Here is a 20,988-nt window from a genome sequence, read left to right as displayed (position 1 = left end):
GTTACCTTACCCTTGTCTCCGCCAATGAGGGCCATCGTTCAGTACATATGATTTCTGGGAGAAGTGAGTGACGCGTGCAAATCCCGTCCATTCTGCTTTGTGCAGCTTCTTATTTAGAGAACTTAATAAAGTAATGATCTTTTTTTGTCTTTTTAATGCATAATAAGTGCAGTAATCCCTCGCAGTAAACATCGCAATAAAAGCGCGAATGATGCGATTATCAGCGTGTGAATCCCCTCATAAGAGACAATAATGCGCAGTAATTTGTTTTAATTTGATCTAATATTTGTAATCTATCGGCTCTGCGGCTGGCATTAGCGGCCGCGGATATATTTCGCTGAGCGTTTGTTTTGTTGTTGTTGTTTTTTGTTATTAGGTAATGAGTCAGCCCGTCGCTGCGGTAAGTGTAAAGCTGTTAAAACTAAAATCCTACATTTAGGGCCATAAAACGGATCTGCAAATTATAGCCGCGACCTAATCACATAACGGCCTCTTCCAGCGCAGGAAGCGTCATGGCGGCTTCTCTCACCAGCTTCTTCCCACCGCTGGAAGCAGGGAGGGCACTGCCTTAAGGAATCACTCCGGCACAACCGCTCAGGGAAGGAAAACCGGGGGGTAGAAAGGGAGCCTCTGCCTTCATTAACGAGGCACATATAGCAGAATTGTTGTTATTGTTTGGATTTATATAACACCAACATATTGCTGTAGATATAGCAGAATGTAGCACATTATTCAGGATACACACTTTTACATCATTTATCCTGATTTCATCACCAGAAACACTTCATATATCTATCCCAAAATCATACAGATAAGTTAATTGGCTTCCCCCTACATTGTTTCTAGACAATGGACTACATGATACACACATAGACATATGACTATGGTAGGATTAAGGTGGCCATACACTGGTCGATTTGCCATTAGATCGACCAGCTGACAGATCCCTATCTGATGGAATCTGATCAGAGAGGGATCGTATGGCTGCCTTTACTGCAAACAGATTGTGAATCGATTTCAGCCTGAAACCGATTCACCATCTGCTAAGCTGCTCCTGCCGCCTGTCCCCCCCCCCCCCCCCCCGTATACATTACCTGAGGCTGGCTCCCGGGCGTCTTCTCCGCACTGCACCGCACCGCTGTTCTTGCTCCATCCCGGCGCTTCCTGTGTTACTCCGTGACCAGGAAGTTCAAATAGAGCGCCCTCTATTGTAACTTCCTGGTCACTGCAGGGATGGAGCCGGAACAGAGCGGTGCAGCGCGGAGAAGACGCCCGGGAGCCAGCCTCAGGTAATGTATACTTGATCGGATCGGCCGCCGCTAGCGACGCGCACTTTACCCGCGGGCGATCGAGGGTAATTTCCCGCACGGCGCGATCGACGGACCGATCCCAGGATCGAATCTGCTGTCGAAACGGCCGCGAATCGAGCCAGTGTATGGCCTGCTTTAGAGTGTGAGCTCCTGAGGACAGTCAGTGACATGACTATGTACTCTGTACAGTGCTGCAGAAGATGTCAGTGCTATATAAATACATAATAATAATATGGTAGGACATTAGACTATGACTATGGTAGGATTAGAGTGTGAGCTCCTCTGAGGACAGTCAGTGACATGACTATGTACTCTGTAAAGTGCTGCAGAAGATGTCAGTGCTATATAATTACATAATAATAATATGGTAGGACACTAGACTATGACTATGGTAGGATTAGAGTGTGAGCTCCTCTGAGGACAGTCAGTGACATGACTATGTACTCTGTACAGTGCTGCAGAAGATGTCAGTGCTATATAAATACATAATCTATATATATAATAGACTAAGTGCCTCAACCTTCAAACAAGAAGAAGAAGTACTTTGCATGAGAAAATTTATGCGTGATCAAACACCAAGTTTAAGGCCTCTTTTCCACGGACTGTTGAGCTGTGTGCTCAGCAAGTGGTTACCAGGCAGCATTGAGAAGATACCAGGCAGCAACAAGCAGTTACCAGGCAGCAACAAGCAGTTACCAGGCAGCAGCAAGCAGTTATCAGTCAGAAGTGAGCAGATACCAGGCAGCAACAAGCAGTTACCAGGCAGCAGCAAGCAGTTACCAGGCAGCAGCAAGCAGTTACCAGGCAGCAGCGAGCAGTTACCAGGCAGCAGCGAGCAGTTACCAGGCAGCAGCGAGCAGTTACCAGGCAGCAGCGAGCAGTTACCAGGCAGCAGCGAGCAGTTACCAGGCAGCAGCGAGCAGTTACCAGGCAGCAGCGAGCAGTTACCAGGCAGCAGCAAGCAGTTACCAGGCAGCAGCAAGCAGTTACCAGGCAGCAGCAAGCAGTTACCAGGCAGCAGCAAGCAGTTACCAGGCAGCAGCAAGCAGTTACCAGGCAGCAGCGAGCAGTTACCAGGCAGCAGCAAGCAGTTACCAGGCAGCAGCGAGCAGTTACCAGGCAGCAGCGAGCAGTTACCAGGCAGCAGCGAGCAGTTACCAGGCAGCAGCGAGCAGTTACCAGGCAGCAGCGAGCAGTTACAAGGCAGCAGCGAGCAGTTACCAGGCAGCAGCGAGCAGTTACCAGGCAGCAGCGAGCAGTTACCAGGCAGCAGCGAGCAGTTACCAGGCAGCAGCGAGCAGTTACCAGGCAGCAGCGAGCAGTTACCAGGCAGCAGCGAGCAGTTACCAGGCAGCAGCGAGCAGTTACCAGGCAGCAGCGAGCAGTTACCAGGCAGCAGTGAGCAGTTGTGAGAGTTTGAGAGCCATTTCACTGCCTATTCACAGTCCATGGAAAAGAGGCCTTACCCTAGCAAGTCTGACATTGCAAATCTGGCCTAATTGGATATTCATGAGGCAATGCTCATGCAAATGCATGCACAAACCAATACCACAAAGCAGTCACCCTGCTACATGCTACATTAGCACTATCCGGCTTAGTGCACACCAGAGCGGTTCGGCAGCGTTTTGCGATCCACTTGCGGCTGCGGATACGCTTGGGTAATGTATTTCAATGGGCTGGTGCACACCAGAGCGGGAGGCGTTTTGCTGAAACGCATACTCCCGAGGTGAGGCATTTTTTTGGATTTCGGATGCGTTTCTGCCTCAATGTTAAGTATAGGAAAAACGCAAACCGCTCTGAAAAACGGCAGTTCAGAGCGGTTTTGCAGGCGTTTTTGTTACAGAAGCTGTTCAGTAACAGCTTTACTGTAACAATATATGAAATCTACTACACCAAAAACGCTTTACAAAACCGCAAAATGCTAGGTGAAATGCTACAGAAAAATAAGAAAAAGCGTTTCAAAATCTGCTAGCATTTTGTGGATCTGCTAGCAGTTTTTGGTGTGCTCCAGGCCTCCAGGAGCGCCACGGGGAGGATTCCCAATGCCCCCTTTTTATACAACTGGGGGACCGCAGGGTCCCAGGCTCTCTCACTGCCTGGAAACCACAGCGGCACCCCGGAGGGGGAGGCTGGGTGGCGTGGACGACCCCCCCCCCAAGTGTGGCCAGCGCCAGGGAGAGCCGTCTGCACCCACCTCCCAATATTAAAAACAGGCACTTACCTTAACGTCCATTGCGTTCTGCTACATGCGCATTAATTTGGGGGCACCACATGAGAAAGGAGAGAAGCATGGGTCACCCCGAGCTTTAGAGCTCAGGGCTGGCTCACATACAGCACTCCAGAGGGGGGGGGGGTCAGGCGCAGACAACTCACTCCAGGGTTCACACCACCGCCATCCACCACCTGCCTCCAAAGGATACAAACTGCACAAAATGCTTTCCATGAGAAAATTAATGCGCATGTAGCAGAACCCAATGGACGTTAAGGTAAGTGGCTGTTTTTAATATTAGGAGGTGGGTGCGGACGGCTCTCCCCAGCGCTGGCCACGCTTGGGGGGGGGGGGGGGGGCAGCTGCGCCACCCAGCCTCCCACTCCGGGGTGCCGCTGTGGTTCCCAGGCAGCGAGAGAGCACTTTGCAGTATTGGTTTTTTGACCCTGCATAGTTTGGCATGTGAAAGCAAATGCATATTTGCATGAGCATTGCCTCATGAATAGCCAATTAGGCCGGATTTGCAAAGCCAGACTTGCTAAACTTGGTGTTTGAGCACGCATACATTTTCTCATGGAAAGCTTACTTCTTCTTGCTTCAAGGTTGAGGCACGTACTCTATTAGATAGATAGATAGATGCGGCGTATGCTACGACGCGGGTTGGCTAGTAATAATAATATGGTAGGACATTACACTATGACTATGGTAGGATTAGAGTGTGAGCTCCTCTGAGGACAGTCAGTGACATGACTATGCACTCTGTAAAGTGCAGCAGAAGGGATCAGTGCTATATAAATACATAATATTAATATGGTAGGGCATTACACTATGACTATGGTAGGATTAAATTGTGAGCTCATCTGAGGACAGTCAGTGACATGACTATGTACTCTGTAATGTGCTGCAGAAGATGTCAGTGCTATATAAATACATAATAATAATATGGTAGGACATTACACTATGACTATGATAGGATTAGATTGTGAGCTCATCTGAGGACAGTCAGTGACATGACTATGCACTCTGTAATGTGCTGCAGAAGATGCCAGTGCTATATAAATACATAATAATAATATGGTAGGACATTAGATTATGACTATGGTAGGATTAGAGTGTGAGCTCATCTGAGGACAGTCAGTGACATGATTATGTACTCTGTAATGTGCTGCAGAAGATGTCAGTGCTATATAAATACATAATAATAATAAGGTAGGACATTTGACATATGACTATGGTAGGATTAGACTGTGAGCTCCTCTGGGGACAGTCAGTGACATGACTATGTACTCTGTAATGTGCTGCAGGAGATGTCAGTGCTATATAAATACATAATAATAATATGGTAGGACATTAGACTATGACTATGGTAGGATTAGAGTGTGAGCTCCTCTGAGGAGTCAGTGACATGATTATGTACTCTGTAATGTGCTGCAGAAGATGTCAGTGCTATATAAATACATAATAATAATATGGTAGGACATTAGACTATGACTATGGTAGGATTAGAGTGTGAGCTCCTCTGAGGACAGTCAGTGACATGACTATGTACTCTGTACAGTGCTGCAGGAGATGTCAGTGCTATATAAATACATAATAATAATATGGGAGGACATTAGACTATGACTATGGTAGGATTAGATTGTGAGCTCCTCTGAGGACAGTCAGTGACATGACTATGTACTCTGTACAGTGCTGCAGAAGATGTCAGTGCTATATAAATACATAATAATAATATGGTAGGACATTAGACTATGACTATGGTAGGATTAGAGTGTGAGCTCCTCTGAGGACAGTCAGTGACATGACTATGTACTCTGTAATGTGCTGCAGAAGAGGTCAGTGCTATATAAATACAGAATAATAATATGAAAGGACATTAGACTATGACTATGGTAGGATTAGATTGTGAGGTCCTCTGAGGACAGTCAGTGACATGACTATGTACTCTGTACAGTGCTGCAGAAGATGTCAGTGCTATATAAATACATAATAATAATATGGTAGGACATTAGACTATCACTATGATAGGATTAGATTGTGAGGCTCATCTGAGAACAGTCAGTGACATGACTATGTACTCTGTACAGTGCTGCAGAAGATGTCAGTGCTATATAAATACATAATAATAATATGGTAGGACATTAGATTATGACTATGGTAGGATTAGAGTGTGAGCTCATCTGAGGACAGTCACTGACATGACTATGTACTCTGTAATGTGCTGCAGGAGAGGTCAGTGCTATATAAATACAGAATAATAATATGAAAGGACATTAGACCATACCTCCCAACATTTTAAACTAAGAAACCGGGACACTGGCCACACCCCTAACCACACCCCCAACCACACCCCCAAGACACGCCTACCATCGTTTTTTTAATATTTTTTTTTATTAATATTTATGCCCTTATTCTTTTTTTTTTATTAAATATACCCTCATACACCCTGCCCGTGGGTGGGGAGGAGGGTAAGGGTGCCCGTGGGTGGGGAGGAGGGTGAGGATGGGTGCCAAAAAATGATCGAGGCGCCAGCCACGCGTGGTATGCGGGATGCGGCCATATCATTACTACCTCCCTCCCTCCCTCCCTCCCTTGAGATCTGCCCCCGTGTCCCCGTTAGCAGAGTGCGCAGCGAGCGGAGCGGGCTGTCATCTTACCTCCGTCCATGCACGCATACCGATGTCTTTCTCCAGCTTCCTGCTTCCTGTGACGTCACAGGAAGCAGAGTGAAGCCGGACATCGGTATGCGTGCATGGACGCAGGTAATGACAGCCCGCTCCGCTCGCTGCGCACTCTGCTAATGGGGACACGGGGGCAGATCTCAAGGGAGGGAGGGAGGGAGGTAGTAATGCTATGGCCGCATCCCGCATACCACGCGTGGCTGGCGCCTCGATCATTTTTTTTTTTACTGCTGCCCACTGCCGCCCGGGACTTGGGGGGCTCATACCGTGACAGCGGGAGAGCCCCCCCAAATCGTGACAGTCCCGACGAGATCGGGACGGTTGGGCCCTCTGATTAGACTATGACTATGGTAGGATTAGATTGTGAGCTCATCTGAGGACAGTCAGTGACATGATTATTGAATAATTATGGGGGATGGAAGTGGGAGGGCAGCACTGTGAACAGTGGCGATCTCATCACTTGCTGACCTTCCCTGTCCAATCAGCAGGCTGGAGGAGGAGCTATGCCCAGGCTGTGCTGCTGAGCTGCAGTAGACAGATGGGGAGGGTACAGAGTATATTATGGGAAAGGCCTGTATTGCATTGTACGGTATTTCAGGTGGGGGTTTAGCTGTCTGTTCAGAGTTCACATCAATAATAACAGGAATATTACAGATAATAAGGCCCGGTGACAACACATATACCACTATTTGCGATGTGACGTGTGCGTTCAGCGTGGCGTGTGCGGCGTTGGAAAAAACGCTTAGCGGGAGCGGCGCTCGTTTGCCAGAGTCCGTCTCTCATGTGATTCAGACACAAATGAAATTACTCTCATCAGTTCTGATCTCGGTGGTATTAAAGGAAGGAAATTTCCTCTTTATTGTAACCGAGATGCAGTTATTGTTCCCGCTGATTCTGCAGATAACACAATTGCACAGAAGAAATTCTCTCAGTCTCTTTCATCCCGCTGAAATATCCTGGAAGTGATTCTGCCAGCTGCCAGCAGGAGGGGGAATCCAGCACTAGTCTTCAGGGCTAATTCTCACCCAGCCGGCTATCCCAGAGGCCAGACCCCCATCACCTACCAGGCCCTGGTATAGGGGGCTTCCACACTGACATATGGCATCCACAGAGGAGGCCAATCCCCCAACATTCATACCTACACTGCAGGGGGCATCTGGCTGCCTATTGTGGGGGGGACTTCTGACTATAAATAGGGAGGGCTGCATCTGGCTAATGAATACTGGCTATGGAATTGCAACAGTGTGCTCAAGTCAGTGGGGGGAAAGTTTTACGCCCCCTCCCTGGGAGTAGCCTAGAAATTGTCCTGTATTGCCCTACATACTGGGGGTAGCAGAGATCAGCAAACACTGACGCCAGGGGCTGCAACCCCTGCACCCGCCAGGAGGCCCGGGACCCCTCTGGGGCCCCCTCAGGGATGTTTTTTTTTGGGGGGGGGCTTGGGAAGTCCCCTCCTCCACCCTCACCTCGCGCTCTCCCTTCAGCGCTCCCCTCCTGCATCAATCAGTGCCTGCAGAGCGGCCAGGAACACACAGCTTCCTGCTCTCCACCGCCGCAGCTTCCTCTCTCTAAGTGTCTGACGCTACTTCCTGTCTAAACAGGAAGTAGAATGAGGCACTTACAGATCGGACCTCCACGGTGGATGGAGGTGTGTGTTTTGCCCGCTTTACAGACACTGATTGCAGCTGGAGGGGAGCGCTAAGGGGACAGAGACCAAGCTCTCCCCTCATTCTGCAATCCCTCCTGCCTGAGCGGGCCTGGAGGGGGGGGGGGGGGGGGGGGGCTGGTGATTTCTAGTTACGCCCCTGACTGGCGCTAGTTTCCTATCAGTACCAGTGTTCTCCCCAGAATTTTTTTCCAGCCGGGTGGCATGAAGAAGTAGCTGGGTGTGGCGAGATGAGAGAATACAGGACTGGTGCTTCTCTGCACAACTCTGCTTACAGCAGAGGAGGAGGTGAGCCGATGACAGCCGGGTGCTCACCAAAACTAGCTGGGTGGAGCTCCCGGCTAAAAGGGCCCGGGGAGAATACTGAGTACAGGCACAGAGTAACAGCTTATACTGTACATACTGGGGGCAGCAGAGATCAGCACACACTGCAACTAGTTTACTATCAGCACAGGCACAGAGTAACAGCTTATACTGTACATACTGGAGGCAGCCGAGATCAGCACACACTGCAGCTAGTTTACTATCAGTACAGGCACAGAGTAACAGCTTATACTGTACATACTGGAGGTAGCAGAGATCAGCACACACTGCAGCTAGTTTACTATCAGTACAGGCACAGAGTAACAGCTTATACTGTACATACTGGAGGTAGCAGAGATCAGCACACACTGCAGCTAGTTTACTATCAGCACAGGCACAGAGTAACAGCTTATACTGTACATACTGGAGGCAGCAGAGATCAGCACACACATTGCAGCTAGTTTACTATCAGTACAGACACAGAGTGACAGCTTATACTGTACACACTGGAGGTAGCAGAGATCAGCACACGCTGCAGCTAGTTTTCTATCAGTACAGGCACAGAGTAACAGTTTATACTGTACATACTGGAGGCAGCAGAGATCAGCACACAATGCAGCTAGTTTACTATCAGTACAGGCACAGAGTAACAGCTTATACTGTACATACTGGAGGCAGCCGAGATCAGCACACACTGCAGCTAGTTTTCTATCAGTACAGGCACAGAGTAACAGCTTATACTGTACATACTGGAGGCAGCAGAGATCAGCACATGCTGCAGCTAGTTTACTATCAGTACAGGCACAGAGCAACAGCTTATACTATACATACTGGAGGAAGCAGAGATCAGCACACGCTGCAGCTAGTTTACTATCAGTACAGGCACAGAGTAACAGCTTATACTGTACATACTGGAGGCAGCAGAGATCAGCACACGCTGCAGCTAGTTTACTATCAGTACAAACACAGAGTAACAGCTTATACTGTACATACTGGACGTAGCAGAGATCAGCACACACTGCAGCTAGTTTACTATCAGTACAGGCACAGAGTAACAGTTTATACTGTACATACTGGGGGTAGCAGAGATCAGCACACACTGCAGCTAGTTTACTATCAGTATAGGGACAGAGTAACCGCTTATACTGTACATACTGGAGGCAGCAGAGATCAGCACATGCTGCAGCTATATTACTATCAGTACATGTACAGAGTAACCGCTTATACTGTACATACTGGAGGCAGCAGAGATCAGCATACGCTGCAGCTAGTTTACTATCAGTACAGGCTCAGAGTAACAGCTTATACTGTACACACTGGAGGTAGCAGAGATCAGCACACGCTGCAGCTAGTTTACTATCAGTACAGACACAGAGTAACAGCTTATACTGTACATACTGGAGGCAGCAGAGATCAGTACAAACTGCAGCTAGTTTACTATCAGTACAGGCACAGAGTAACAGCTTATACTGTACATACTGGAGGCAGCAGAGATCAGCACACGCTGCAGCTAGTTTACTATCAGTACAGACCCAGAGTAACAGCTTATACTGTACATACTGGGGGTAGCAGAGATCAGCACACGCTGCAGCTAGTTTACTATCAGTACAGGCACAGAGTAACAGCTTATACTGTACATACTGGAGGCAGCAGAGATCAGCACACGCTGCAGCTAGTTTACTATCAGTACAGACCCAGAGTAACAGCTTATACTGTACATACTGGAGGCAGCAGAGATCAGCACACGCTGCAGCTAGTTTACTATCAGTACAGGCACAGAGTAACAGCTTATACTGTACATACTGGGGGTAGCAGAGATCAGCACACGCTGCAGCTAGTTTACTATCAGTACAGGCACAGTGTAACAGCTTATACTGTACATACTGAATGCAGCAGAGATTAGCACACTCTGCAGCTAGTTTAGTATCAGTACAGGCACAGGGTAACAGCTTATACTGTACATACTGGAGGCAGCAGAGATCAGCACACACTACAGCTAGCTTACTATCAGTACAGGCACAGTGTAACAGCTTATACTGTACATACTGGAGGCAGCAGAGATCAGCACACACTACAGCTAGCTTACTATCAGTACAGACACAGAGTAACAGCTTATACTGTACATACTGGAGGCAGCAGAGATCAGCACACGCTGCAGCTAGTTTACTATCAGTACAGGTACAGAGTAACAGCTTATACTGTACATACTGGAGGCAGCAGAGATCAGCACACACTGCAGCTAGTTTACTATCAGTACAGGCACAGAGTAACAGCTTATACTGTACATACTGGAGGCAGCAGAGGTCAGCACACACTGCAGCTAGTTTACTATCAGTACAGGCACAGAGTAACAGCTTATACTGTACATACTGGAGGCAGCAGAGGTCAGCACACACTGCAGCTAGTTTACTATCAGTACAGACACAGAGTAACAGTTTATACTGTACATACTGGAGGCAGCAGAGGTCAGCACACACTGCAGCTAGTTTACTATCAGTACAGGCACAGAGTAACAGCTTATACTGTACATACTGGATGTAGCAGAGATCAGCACACACTGCAGCTAGTTTACTATCAGTACAGGTACAGAGTAACAGCTTATACTGTACATACTGGAGGCAGCAGGGATCAGCACACGCTGCAACTAGTTTACTATCAGTACAGGCGCAGAGTAACGGCTTATACTGTACATCCTGGGGGTAGCAGAGATCAGCACACACTGCAGCTAGTTTACTATAAGTACAGGCACAGAGTAACAGCTTATACTGTACATACTGGAGGTAGCAGAGATCAGCACACGCTGCAGCTAGTTTACTATCAGTACAGGCACAGAGTAACAGCTTATACTGTACATAATGGAGGTAGCAGAGATCAGCACACACTGCAGCTAGTTTACTATCAGTATAGGCACAGAGTAACAGCTTATACTGTACATACTGGAGGTAGCAGAGATCAGCACATGCTGCAGCTAGTTTACTATCAGTACAGACACAGAGTAACAGCTTATACTGTACATACTGGAGGTAGCAGAGATCAGGACACACTGCAGCTAGTTTACTATCAGTACAGGCACAGAGTAACAGCTTATTCTATACATACTGGAGGCAGCAGAGATCAGCACATGCTGCAGCTAGTTTACTATCAGTACAGACACAGAGTAACAGCTTATACTGTACATACTGGAGGTAGCAGAGATCAGGACACACTGCAGCTAGTTTACTATCAGTACAGGTACAGAGTAACAGCTTATACTGTACATACTGGAGGCAGCCGAGATCAGCACACACTGCAGCTAGTTTACTATCAGTACAGGTACAGAGTAACAGCTTATTCTATACATACTGGAGGCAGCAGAGATCAGCACATGCTGCAGCTAGTTTACTATCAGTACAGACACAGAGTAACAGCTTATACTGTACATACTGGAGGTAGCAGAGATCAGGACACACTGCAGCTAGTTTACTATCAGCACAGGCACAGAGTAACAGCTTATACTGTACATACTGGAGGCAGCCGAGATCAGCACACACTGCAGCTAGTTTACTATCAGTACAGGTACAGAGTAACAGCTTATACTGTACATACTGGAGGTAGCAGAGATCAGGACACACTGCAGCTAGTTTACTATTAGTACAGGCACAGAGTAACAGCTTATACTGTACATACTGGAGGTAGCAGAGATCAGCACACACTGCAGCTAGTTTACTATAAGTACAGGCACAGAGTAACAGCTTATACTGTACATACTTGAGGTAGCAGAGATCAGCACACACTGCAGCTAGTTTACTATCAGTACAGGCACAGAGTAACAGCTTATACTGTACATACTGGAGGTAGCAGAGATCAGCACACGCTGCAGCTACTTTACTATCAGTACAGGCACAGAGTAACAGCTTATACTGTACATACTGGAGGCAGCAGAGATCAGCACACACTGCAGCTAGTTTACTATCAGTGCAGGCACAGAGTAACAGCTTATACTGTACATACTGGAGGCAGCAGAGATCAGCACATACTGCAGCTAGCTTACTATCAGTACAGGAACAGAGTAACAGCTTATACTGTACATACTGGGGGTAGCAGAGATCAGCACACACTGCAGCTAGTTTACTATCAGTACAGACACAGAGTAACAGCTTATACTGTACATACTGGAGGTGATATACAGATATACACAGTTCCTGGATGTTGCACAGGACTGGAGGAAGATCTGGCCCTGGGATTGGATTGGGCTGCGATATATCAGCACTATTGTTGCTCAATGTTCATAGATTATACATGCAGCCCCCTAATCAGGGACCCCTTTCCCAGCCTTCTTCAGCGACTCACCATCATTTTCTCAAACAGATCCAGGACCTCCTTCTCAGACAGTAGAATCTCCTCTGGCTGCTGGGGGGCCGGGAAGTCCACCATGGTGGTCTGTGTGTCGGTGAAATGCTGAATGAGGGGCTTCTCCTTCTCTTTCTTCATCCCAGACTTCCTAAAACTGGTCAGGCGATCTCGCTAGAAGCAGGAAAAAGGGGAAAAGGCGTCATATGAATGAGCTATAATAAGAAGGCCAGTCATTTATAAATAATCAAAGTTTTGATCCTGGATGGTTACCCGTAAGTCTCTGTGAATTAGAGAGACCAGGAGACAATGGTGCAGTATCGATAGACAAGGGATGTGAGCACATGTGTATATATAAGTATTATACTCACAAGGGTGGGGTGCAAATCTTGCAACAACAGTCTGAGCTTTTGGGAATATCACCGCCCCTCACTCGGTGTCCCGGGACTGCTGCTGCAGATCAGTCATAAATGAGTGCGCAGATTCATGTGATGACTTTGTGAGTCTCTAATCAGCATCTCACAATCATGCAGGATTGTCAATCGTTTATACTGTTACAGAGTTGGTAGAAAGCATCCTTTATTTGCAGGTCTGTGAATAGCCCTGCGATAAATTCCTTCCTTGCACAGACTGGCATGAAATGCGATGTTAAATGGATGAGGGTACTGTAATGGGAGCAGCATTAAGGCCCACTACAATACTACAATGGGAACACTGCAGTGAGGGGGGCTAATGGAGAATTGTGTAGGGCACTGTAATGGGGGCATTGTAAAGGTGCATTACAATGGGAACACTGCAGTGAGGGAGGTAATGGAGCACTGTGTAGGGCACTGTAATGGGCAGCATAAAGGCCAACTACAATGAGAGCACTGCAGTGGAACGGGGGGGGGGGGGGGGGGTAATGGAGCACTTTTTAGGGTACTGTAATGGGGGCAGCATACAGGTGCACTACAATGAGAGCACTGCAGTGGGGGGGGGGGGCAATGGAGCTCTGTGTAGGGTACTGTAATGAGGCATTGTAAAGGTTCACTACAATGAGAGCACTGCAGTGGGGGAGGGGAGGGGGTAATGGAGCACTGTTTAGGGTACTGTAATGGGGGCAGCATAAAGGCCCACTACAATGGGAACACTGCAGTAGGGGGGGGGTAATGGAGCAGTGTGTAGGGCACTGTAATAGGGCAGCATAAAGGCCCACTACAATGGGAACACTGCAGTGTGTGTGGGGGGGGGGTATTGGAGCACTGTGTAGGGTACTGTAATGGGGCAGCATATAGGTGCACTACAATGGGAACACTGCAGTGAGGGGGGTAATGGAGCAGTGTGAAGGGTACTGTAATGGGGGCAGCATAAAGGCCCACTACAATGGGAACACTGCAGTGAGGGGGGTAATGGAGCAGTGTGTAGGGTACTGTAATGGGGGCAGGATAAAGGCCCACTACAATGGGAACACTGCAGTGAGGGAGGTAATTGAGCAGTGTGTAGGGCACTGTAATGGGGCAGCATAAAGGCCCACTACAATGGGAACACTGCAGTAGGGGGGTAAAGGAGCAGTGTGTAGGGTACTTTAATGGGGGCAGGATAAAGGCCCACTACAATGGGAACACTGTAGTGAGGGAGGTAATTGAGCAGTGTGTAGGGCACTGTAATGGGGCAGCATAAAGGCCCACTACAATGGGAACACTGCAGTGAGGGGGGTAATGGAGCACTGTGTAGGGTACTGTAATAAGGCAGCATAAAGGCCCACTACAATTGGAACACTGCAGTGGGGGGGGAGGGTAAAAGAGCACTGTGTAGGGCACTGTTAGGCTTGGTGGTGTATTCTCCACAGTCAGCATGCAACACATGAGCTGACGTGAAGTAGGTACACACACTAGCACAAGGAAACAGGCTATCCCTAGTATAGTGGAGGGGAGGACTGACTCCAACAGGAGATTGTGGCGCACAGAGCCGGTGCAGATCCGACAGCCACAAACAATACTTTCGCTATAACGTCTCAGCGCAAAGTAGCGCTGAGCGCATAAACCAGAACTGAGGAGATCAGGACAGGTAGACAGAATGAACGCTTGCTAGCTAGCCACTACTTAGTGACAGCATGCGTTCACAACAAGACAGACTGGAATGAGGCAGCCAATGCGCAGCAGCGATGGCGTGCCTCACAAAGACAGGACAGGACAGTCAGGAAATAGCAGGATCAAGATAGATGAACGTAACACAGACAAATATACAATAAGTATGTTTTCCTAGCGTATTACAATTACAGCTATCAATGAAACTATTTGTAACGTCTGACTAATATATGTATATATCGGCAATGAACCGATATATGACATAAGCAGGAACACTGACTAGGACTGGAGTAATACAGGGAACAGGACTCAGAAGGATTTGCTATCTCTTCGCAGAGATGAACGCAATCCACAAACGATAACAGAACAGGATTCAGAAGGATTCGTTATCTCTTCGCAGAGATGAACGCAATCCACAAACGGTAACAGAACAGGATTCAGAAGGATTCGTTATCTCTTCGCAGAGATGAACGCAATCCACAAACGGTAACAGAACAGGATTCAGAAGGATTCGTTATCTCTTCGCAGAGATGAACGCAATCCACAAACGGTAACAGAACAGGATTCAGAAGGATTCTTTATCTCTTCGCAGAGATGAACGCAATCCACAAACAGAACCAGGAGCAGGATAACTAACTCAGCACGGGTGATCACGATACGCGCAAACTACCAAAACGTGCTGGAAAGCTGACTAACTGAACACAGGATATAAACAGTTCGTGTACGTATACATCAGCGACACTGATGTATCAACGTAACCCGAATACAAGGAAAATAATAAACGTGCTGGTATGCATATATATTGGCAATGAACCAATATATGATGCAAGACCAGCAAAGTATCTTTAGAACAAGAAACACGATCTGGGGCTGAAGCAACAGCAAGACAGGCTTAAACTGAAGCTATGATAACCCGAGGAGTCCTGCAGGAAGCAGATCTTTATACTGAGGTCATCCAATGGGAGCAGACATGCAGATTCCCACACAGGTGAATGATAATCAGTCACAAGCTGACAGCAGGGAAAGGCAGACAAAGCTATGCACCTTGCATGGAAAGAGATCAGATCTGCCTGAGCTGCAGCACTACTACTGCCAGCAATACCTGCTGCAGCAGCGATCATGACAGGCACTGTAATGAGGCAGCATAAAGGCCCACTACAATGGAAGCACTGCAATGTGACTAAAACTAAAGTGCGAACACTGCAGTGAGGGTAGGTTGGTGGAGCACTGTGTAGGGTACTGTAATGGGGGTTCTGTAAAGGCCCACTACAATAAGAGCACTGCAATGTGGGTGGTTCAATTAAGCACTGTGGAGTCCTCTGTAAAAGGTGCATAATGAGGGTGAGAATGTAAAACGTAATATAAGGTTGGGTCCTGTCATAGGGTTATTGTGATGGGGTACTGTAGTTGGATAACTATAGGAAGGACTTTAATGGAAGCACTATAATACAATTACTGTAATGGGGCAAAGGGGAGGGTACAGTACTCAAGACACTGTAATGGGAGCACTATAATGGCAGCACTATAATAGGAGAACCATAAGTGTAGAAGTGAGTGTATTAGGGCAATATAAGGTGGGCATTGTAATGGAGGAACTGTAGGAAGTACTGTAAAATGAGTACTTTAACCACTTCCTGCCCCATGATGTGAGAATAAGTCTCTGCACTCTCCTCAATACAACATTCTAACACTGTTTATTTATTTCTGAGCTGATAACAATGCTACACAGTTGTAAAGAAATGACAGCAAACCCCTCTCTTCCTCCCAGGGAATTCAATGGCAGGATTAATGTGTAAACAAGTGTAAAACAAACATTCCAGGAGCAGACAGATGTAACAAGAGAGTAGGGTATATACCATGTGTTACTAATACATATTAAAACAAATTAACTGTTTAAATAAACAGGAGAGATAGACAAATAAAATGTGTGGGTTTAATGTACAATAGAATCTATTTAAATTAACCTCTTAAAGGGGCACTACAGCAAAAAACTGTAAAATTTAAAATATGTGCAAACATATACAAATACAAAGTAACTTTTGTCCAGAGTAAAATGAGCCATAAATTACTTTTCTCCTATGTTGCTGTCACTTACAGTAGGTAGTATAAATCTGACAGAAGTGACAGGTTTTGGACTAGCCCATCTCTTTATAGGGGATTCTCAGGGATTTATTTATTTTCAAAAGCACTTAGTGAATGGCAGTTGTCTGTGCAACTGCCAAAAAACTGTGCAGCGAGCAGGGAAGCCGGCCAGCATCATTGTTTAAATCCTTTTTAGGGAATATCTTTATAAAGAATAAAAGCCTTGCTGAGAATCCCCTATGAAGAGTTGGACTAGTCCAAAACCTGTCACTTCTGTCAGATTTCTACCTACCTACTGTAAGTGACAGCAACATAGGAGAAAAATCATTTATGGCTCATTTTACTCTGGAAAAAAATGTACTTCTTATTTATATATGTTTGCACATATTTTAAATTTGACAGTTTTTCGCTGTAGTGCCCCTTTAAGGACAAGTGTAATGATTGGTGTCAACAAGCACAGATTCTGATTATTGGTGATCTGCATAATCACCAATAATGCAAGTATAGCGTGACACGATACAATCGTATGTAAGAGGGTGCTGGGTACAATAGAGTATCTCTATAGGGCACAGAGATACAACCTCCAGCAAGCTGGAACAGCAGACAACAATAATAATATACAGTGTAAATTCAAGTCTGTGGAAATATCCACCACACTGTAATTCCTCAGAGGTGTGGTTACCTCTGAATGGGAACCCCGTGTGTGAGATCCTCCAAAGGACGGAGTGGAGGAGTCTCGGCCTCTAGCAGCAAAGGTTTGCTAGTGGCGGTCGTCTCAGAGAGGCAAGTCTCAGATAGCAACCCTACAGTGGAAGCCGTTCCACTGAAGGGAGAAAGGTCAGACAGATAGAGGTTCGGCAACAGATCAGGCGGCAGCAGTACAGAAACGTGAGACAAGAGAATAGTCGGAAACCAAGCCAATAGTCGATAACGGTACGGGCTGGCGAAGTACAGAATCAGGAAGCAGAAGAGTAGTCAAGACAGGCACAGAATCATACACGGTAAATCAAACAGTATAATATGTGTATATATTGGCGATAAACCAATATATAACACAATATCAGAGACAAGGCTGACTAGGTCTGAGTGCTGACACAGGGTATCGCAAACACAGACGAAGTGTGACTGAAAAGCACTTCCTTATATACTGCCTGGGAGAGAAGTCTCCACCCCAGGCAGCAACCAATCAGAGCAGGGTAAAATGTCAGCTGACCTCCAGGTCAGCTGACATGCTTCCTAAGAGTATAAAGGGGTGTCTGTCATGCGCGCCCGCCCCCTAGAGGCAAGATGGCAGAGCCCTGGTGAGCAGCATGCTGGTGAGTTTGAAGCAAAGTGCTCGGACGGGTTTGCACAGCGGATTCGGACGAATTTCCGCATTCCGCGTTTGAAGATCCGCTTGCCGGACTGGATGCGACCTTTTTTCCGCAATCCATCCGGCGTTGCGGATTTTTCGTTACAACAAGCAGGCGTATTAAGACGGCCTGCTGGAGCCTTTTAATGGCTCAAGGACGTTTTTATAAGTTTAACAGCTCTTGATTTGAATTATGTCCCTAGTACAAAGTATGGTGACAATATATTATTTGGAAATAAGGGTGTATTTTTTCTATGTTGTGTTTCTTGTTTTACTGATATCCGGGAAAGAGCCACGTGCACGTGTGCGCTCCTGTGCGTGCACACGCATTACCACGCGTGTGCACGTGGCTTTTACCCGGATATCAGTAAAACAAAAACACAACATAGAAAAAATACACCCTTATTTCCAAATAATATATTGTCACCATACTTGGTACTAGGGACAAAATTCAAATCTTGTGATAACCAGGACAACCAGGCATATAAAATGTGTGGGTTTTATGTACAGTAGCTGTGTTTATATTAACACTATAGGGGATGTAATTGGAGAAATGGTGTATTTTTTCATTTTTTTCCTTGTTTTTCCCTTTAAAATGCATATAAAATATAGTAATTACTGAAAACAAATATCAACCCCAAAAAGCCTAATTGGTGGTGAAAAAAACAAGATATAGATCATTTCATTGTGATAATTAGTGATTAAGTTGTTGGCAAATGAAAGGGATGAGCACTGAAAGGTGAAAATCGCTCTTGTCCGTTAGGGTAAAAACCGCCTTGGGGTGAAGTGGTTAAAGATATAATGTATGAAAGTGGATAAATTGTGTATTTTTTTCAAATTTTTCCTATTTTCCTCTTAGAATACATAGAAAATAAGTTCATTAATAAAAACAAATATCAGCTACAAAATGTCTAATTTGTCATGAATAAGACAACAATATATAAATCACTTAGTTGTGATAATTATTTATAAAGTTATTGCCAAAGCAATCAGAGCTGAGCTGAACTGAAAAAATGACCAGGAGAGTGGTTAAAGGGAAACAGTAAATGTGGTTCTGTAATGCAGGAGTCGAATGGAAGCACAATGGGGGGAGGGAGGGGGGTTACTGTAATGGGAGCACTATTATGTGGGCACTGTAATGGGAGAGCTATGGGAGTACTGTATTGGAGGAGCTATGGAAGAGGGGGGGGGGGGGGGGTACTGTAATGTGAGAATTATGGGGGTTACTGTAATAGAAATGCTATAATGGAGGGTACTGTAATGGGAGCACTGTGGGGGCCACTGTAATGTGAAAATTATGGGGGTACTGTAATAAGAGCACAATTGGGCTACTATAATGGGAGAATTGTGGTGGGTACTGTAATGGGAAAATTATGAGGGGTGCTGTAATAAGAGCACAATTGGGCTACTATAATGGGAGAATTGTGGTGGGTGCTGTAATGGGAAAATTATGAGGGGTGCTGTAATGAGAGCACAATTGGGCTACTATAATGGGAGAATTGTGGTGGGTACTGTAATGGGAAAATTATGAGGGGTACTGTAATGGGAGCACAATTGGGCAAGAGGTGCTGAAATGGGATCACTATAATGGAGGCATCCTGTGATTGTAGTGCTATAAGTGGGGGTGGGGCAGGTGTGGTAAAATAAAGATTTTCGTTAACACTCTTCTCTTCCCCACACATTCAGAATTTTCAGTCTTTTATCCATAAAAAAACGAAAAATTGGCAACCCTGTGATCATATATTATCATCTATCACACCTGCTTCTTAAATAGGTAAAACAGGAAACAGTACACGATCACTTGTGACAAACATAAAAAGGTCGTACACATTTCCTTCTCATGAAATGATAAGGGGTGTTTAGGACCCCTTCCCATTCCCTTGTATGGACCCCTCTGGTGCCGGTATGGGAACCGTGCTCGCTCTATGGCATTCTGGGAGGCCCAGGCTACCGGTGTTACTCCCCCTTCCTCTCTGTGTCATCTCAGGTCATCCAGATTCTTCCATCACTCAGAGAGCTGTGGTAATAACCGTGTCATTATAACGACAGGACGTGATTCAGCAAATTTGTAAGGAATTCATTGTGTTGCCTAATTGGTATTTCCTTTATACACAACTATGCTTTGATTTCAATCACTATGAGGATCTTTAAGACTTCTGAAGACTAAGGCCCGGTTCACACTTGCGGTTCTCTGCCAAACGGACCGGATGACCTGACCGGATCCGGACCGGATCCAGATCGGAACCGTACGGTTCTGATCCGGATCCGATCCGGATCCAGTCAGGTTGCATCAGGTGTTCATCAGGATGCGATCCGGATCCGTTTGGCAAAAGATAGTAGAAACCGAATAAAAATGTTGGGGTCTGGGAGGTCAGCAGAAGGTGGACCTGTGGAATCAGGCCCTCCGCTGTTTAGCACTCACCTCCACCTCCGACATACTGCCAACATCTCCAGCACGTTTAAAGTCACTGCTGCTCCACTCCAAAATGCTTGCCCATGTGTCCCCATCCAAAATCGCCGCTACAATACGCATAGGAAGTGGGGTAGAACATCCGGATTTTTAGCCAGTTTGTTGTGCGCTCTCCGGTTCTCATTGGTTTGTATTGGCCGGATGGTGCAGTCCGGCTCCGCTCCGGATACGGCTGCCGGAGGAGCCGGACCAAAAAATAGCGCATGTTGGGTCTTATGCCGGAGTCCGGATCCGGTCCGGATCCGGTCCGGACGAAACGGACGCATGTGAACGGACGCATAGGCTTTCATTGCTATGCCGTGCGTCCGTTCCGTCCGTTCTGCATGCGGTCCGGCTCCGGCACGGCGATTCCGGACGGCGACCGCTAATGTGAACCGGGCCTAAGACTTAGGTTAGTGTTATGGTGCCCATACATGGTATCATTTTATCGTTTGTTGTTGTGATTATTCCATTAAATCGAATATAATTTTTTTTCTCCAACATGTCCGATCGGATTTTTAGAGAAGAAAATGGGATGAATG

At 46.5% G+C, this 20,988-nt stretch overlaps 1 protein-coding gene across 3 annotated transcripts in view; it reads right to left on the bottom strand.

The window, feature by feature from the left end:
* DIAPH2 (diaphanous related formin 2) overlaps positions 1-20,988 on the bottom strand; it is a 1,596,586-nt gene that overhangs the window by 1,390,501 nt on the left and 185,097 nt on the right. For all 3 annotated transcript variants that reach the window (XM_068249979.1, XM_068249980.1, XM_068249981.1), the window contains one exon: positions 12,499-12,672. In XM_068249979.1, the coding sequence (XP_068106080.1) occupies positions 12,499-12,672 (174 nt within the window). The remainder of the gene's footprint in view (positions 1-12,498; positions 12,673-20,988) is intronic.

This window comes from Hyperolius riggenbachi, chromosome 8, assembly GCF_040937935.1.
Source record: "Hyperolius riggenbachi isolate aHypRig1 chromosome 8, aHypRig1.pri, whole genome shotgun sequence".
Classification (NCBI taxonomy): domain Eukaryota; kingdom Metazoa; phylum Chordata; class Amphibia; order Anura; family Hyperoliidae; genus Hyperolius; species Hyperolius riggenbachi.
Note: the sequence above shows the minus strand (reverse complement) of the source record. Positions and strands in the feature narration are given on the sequence as shown.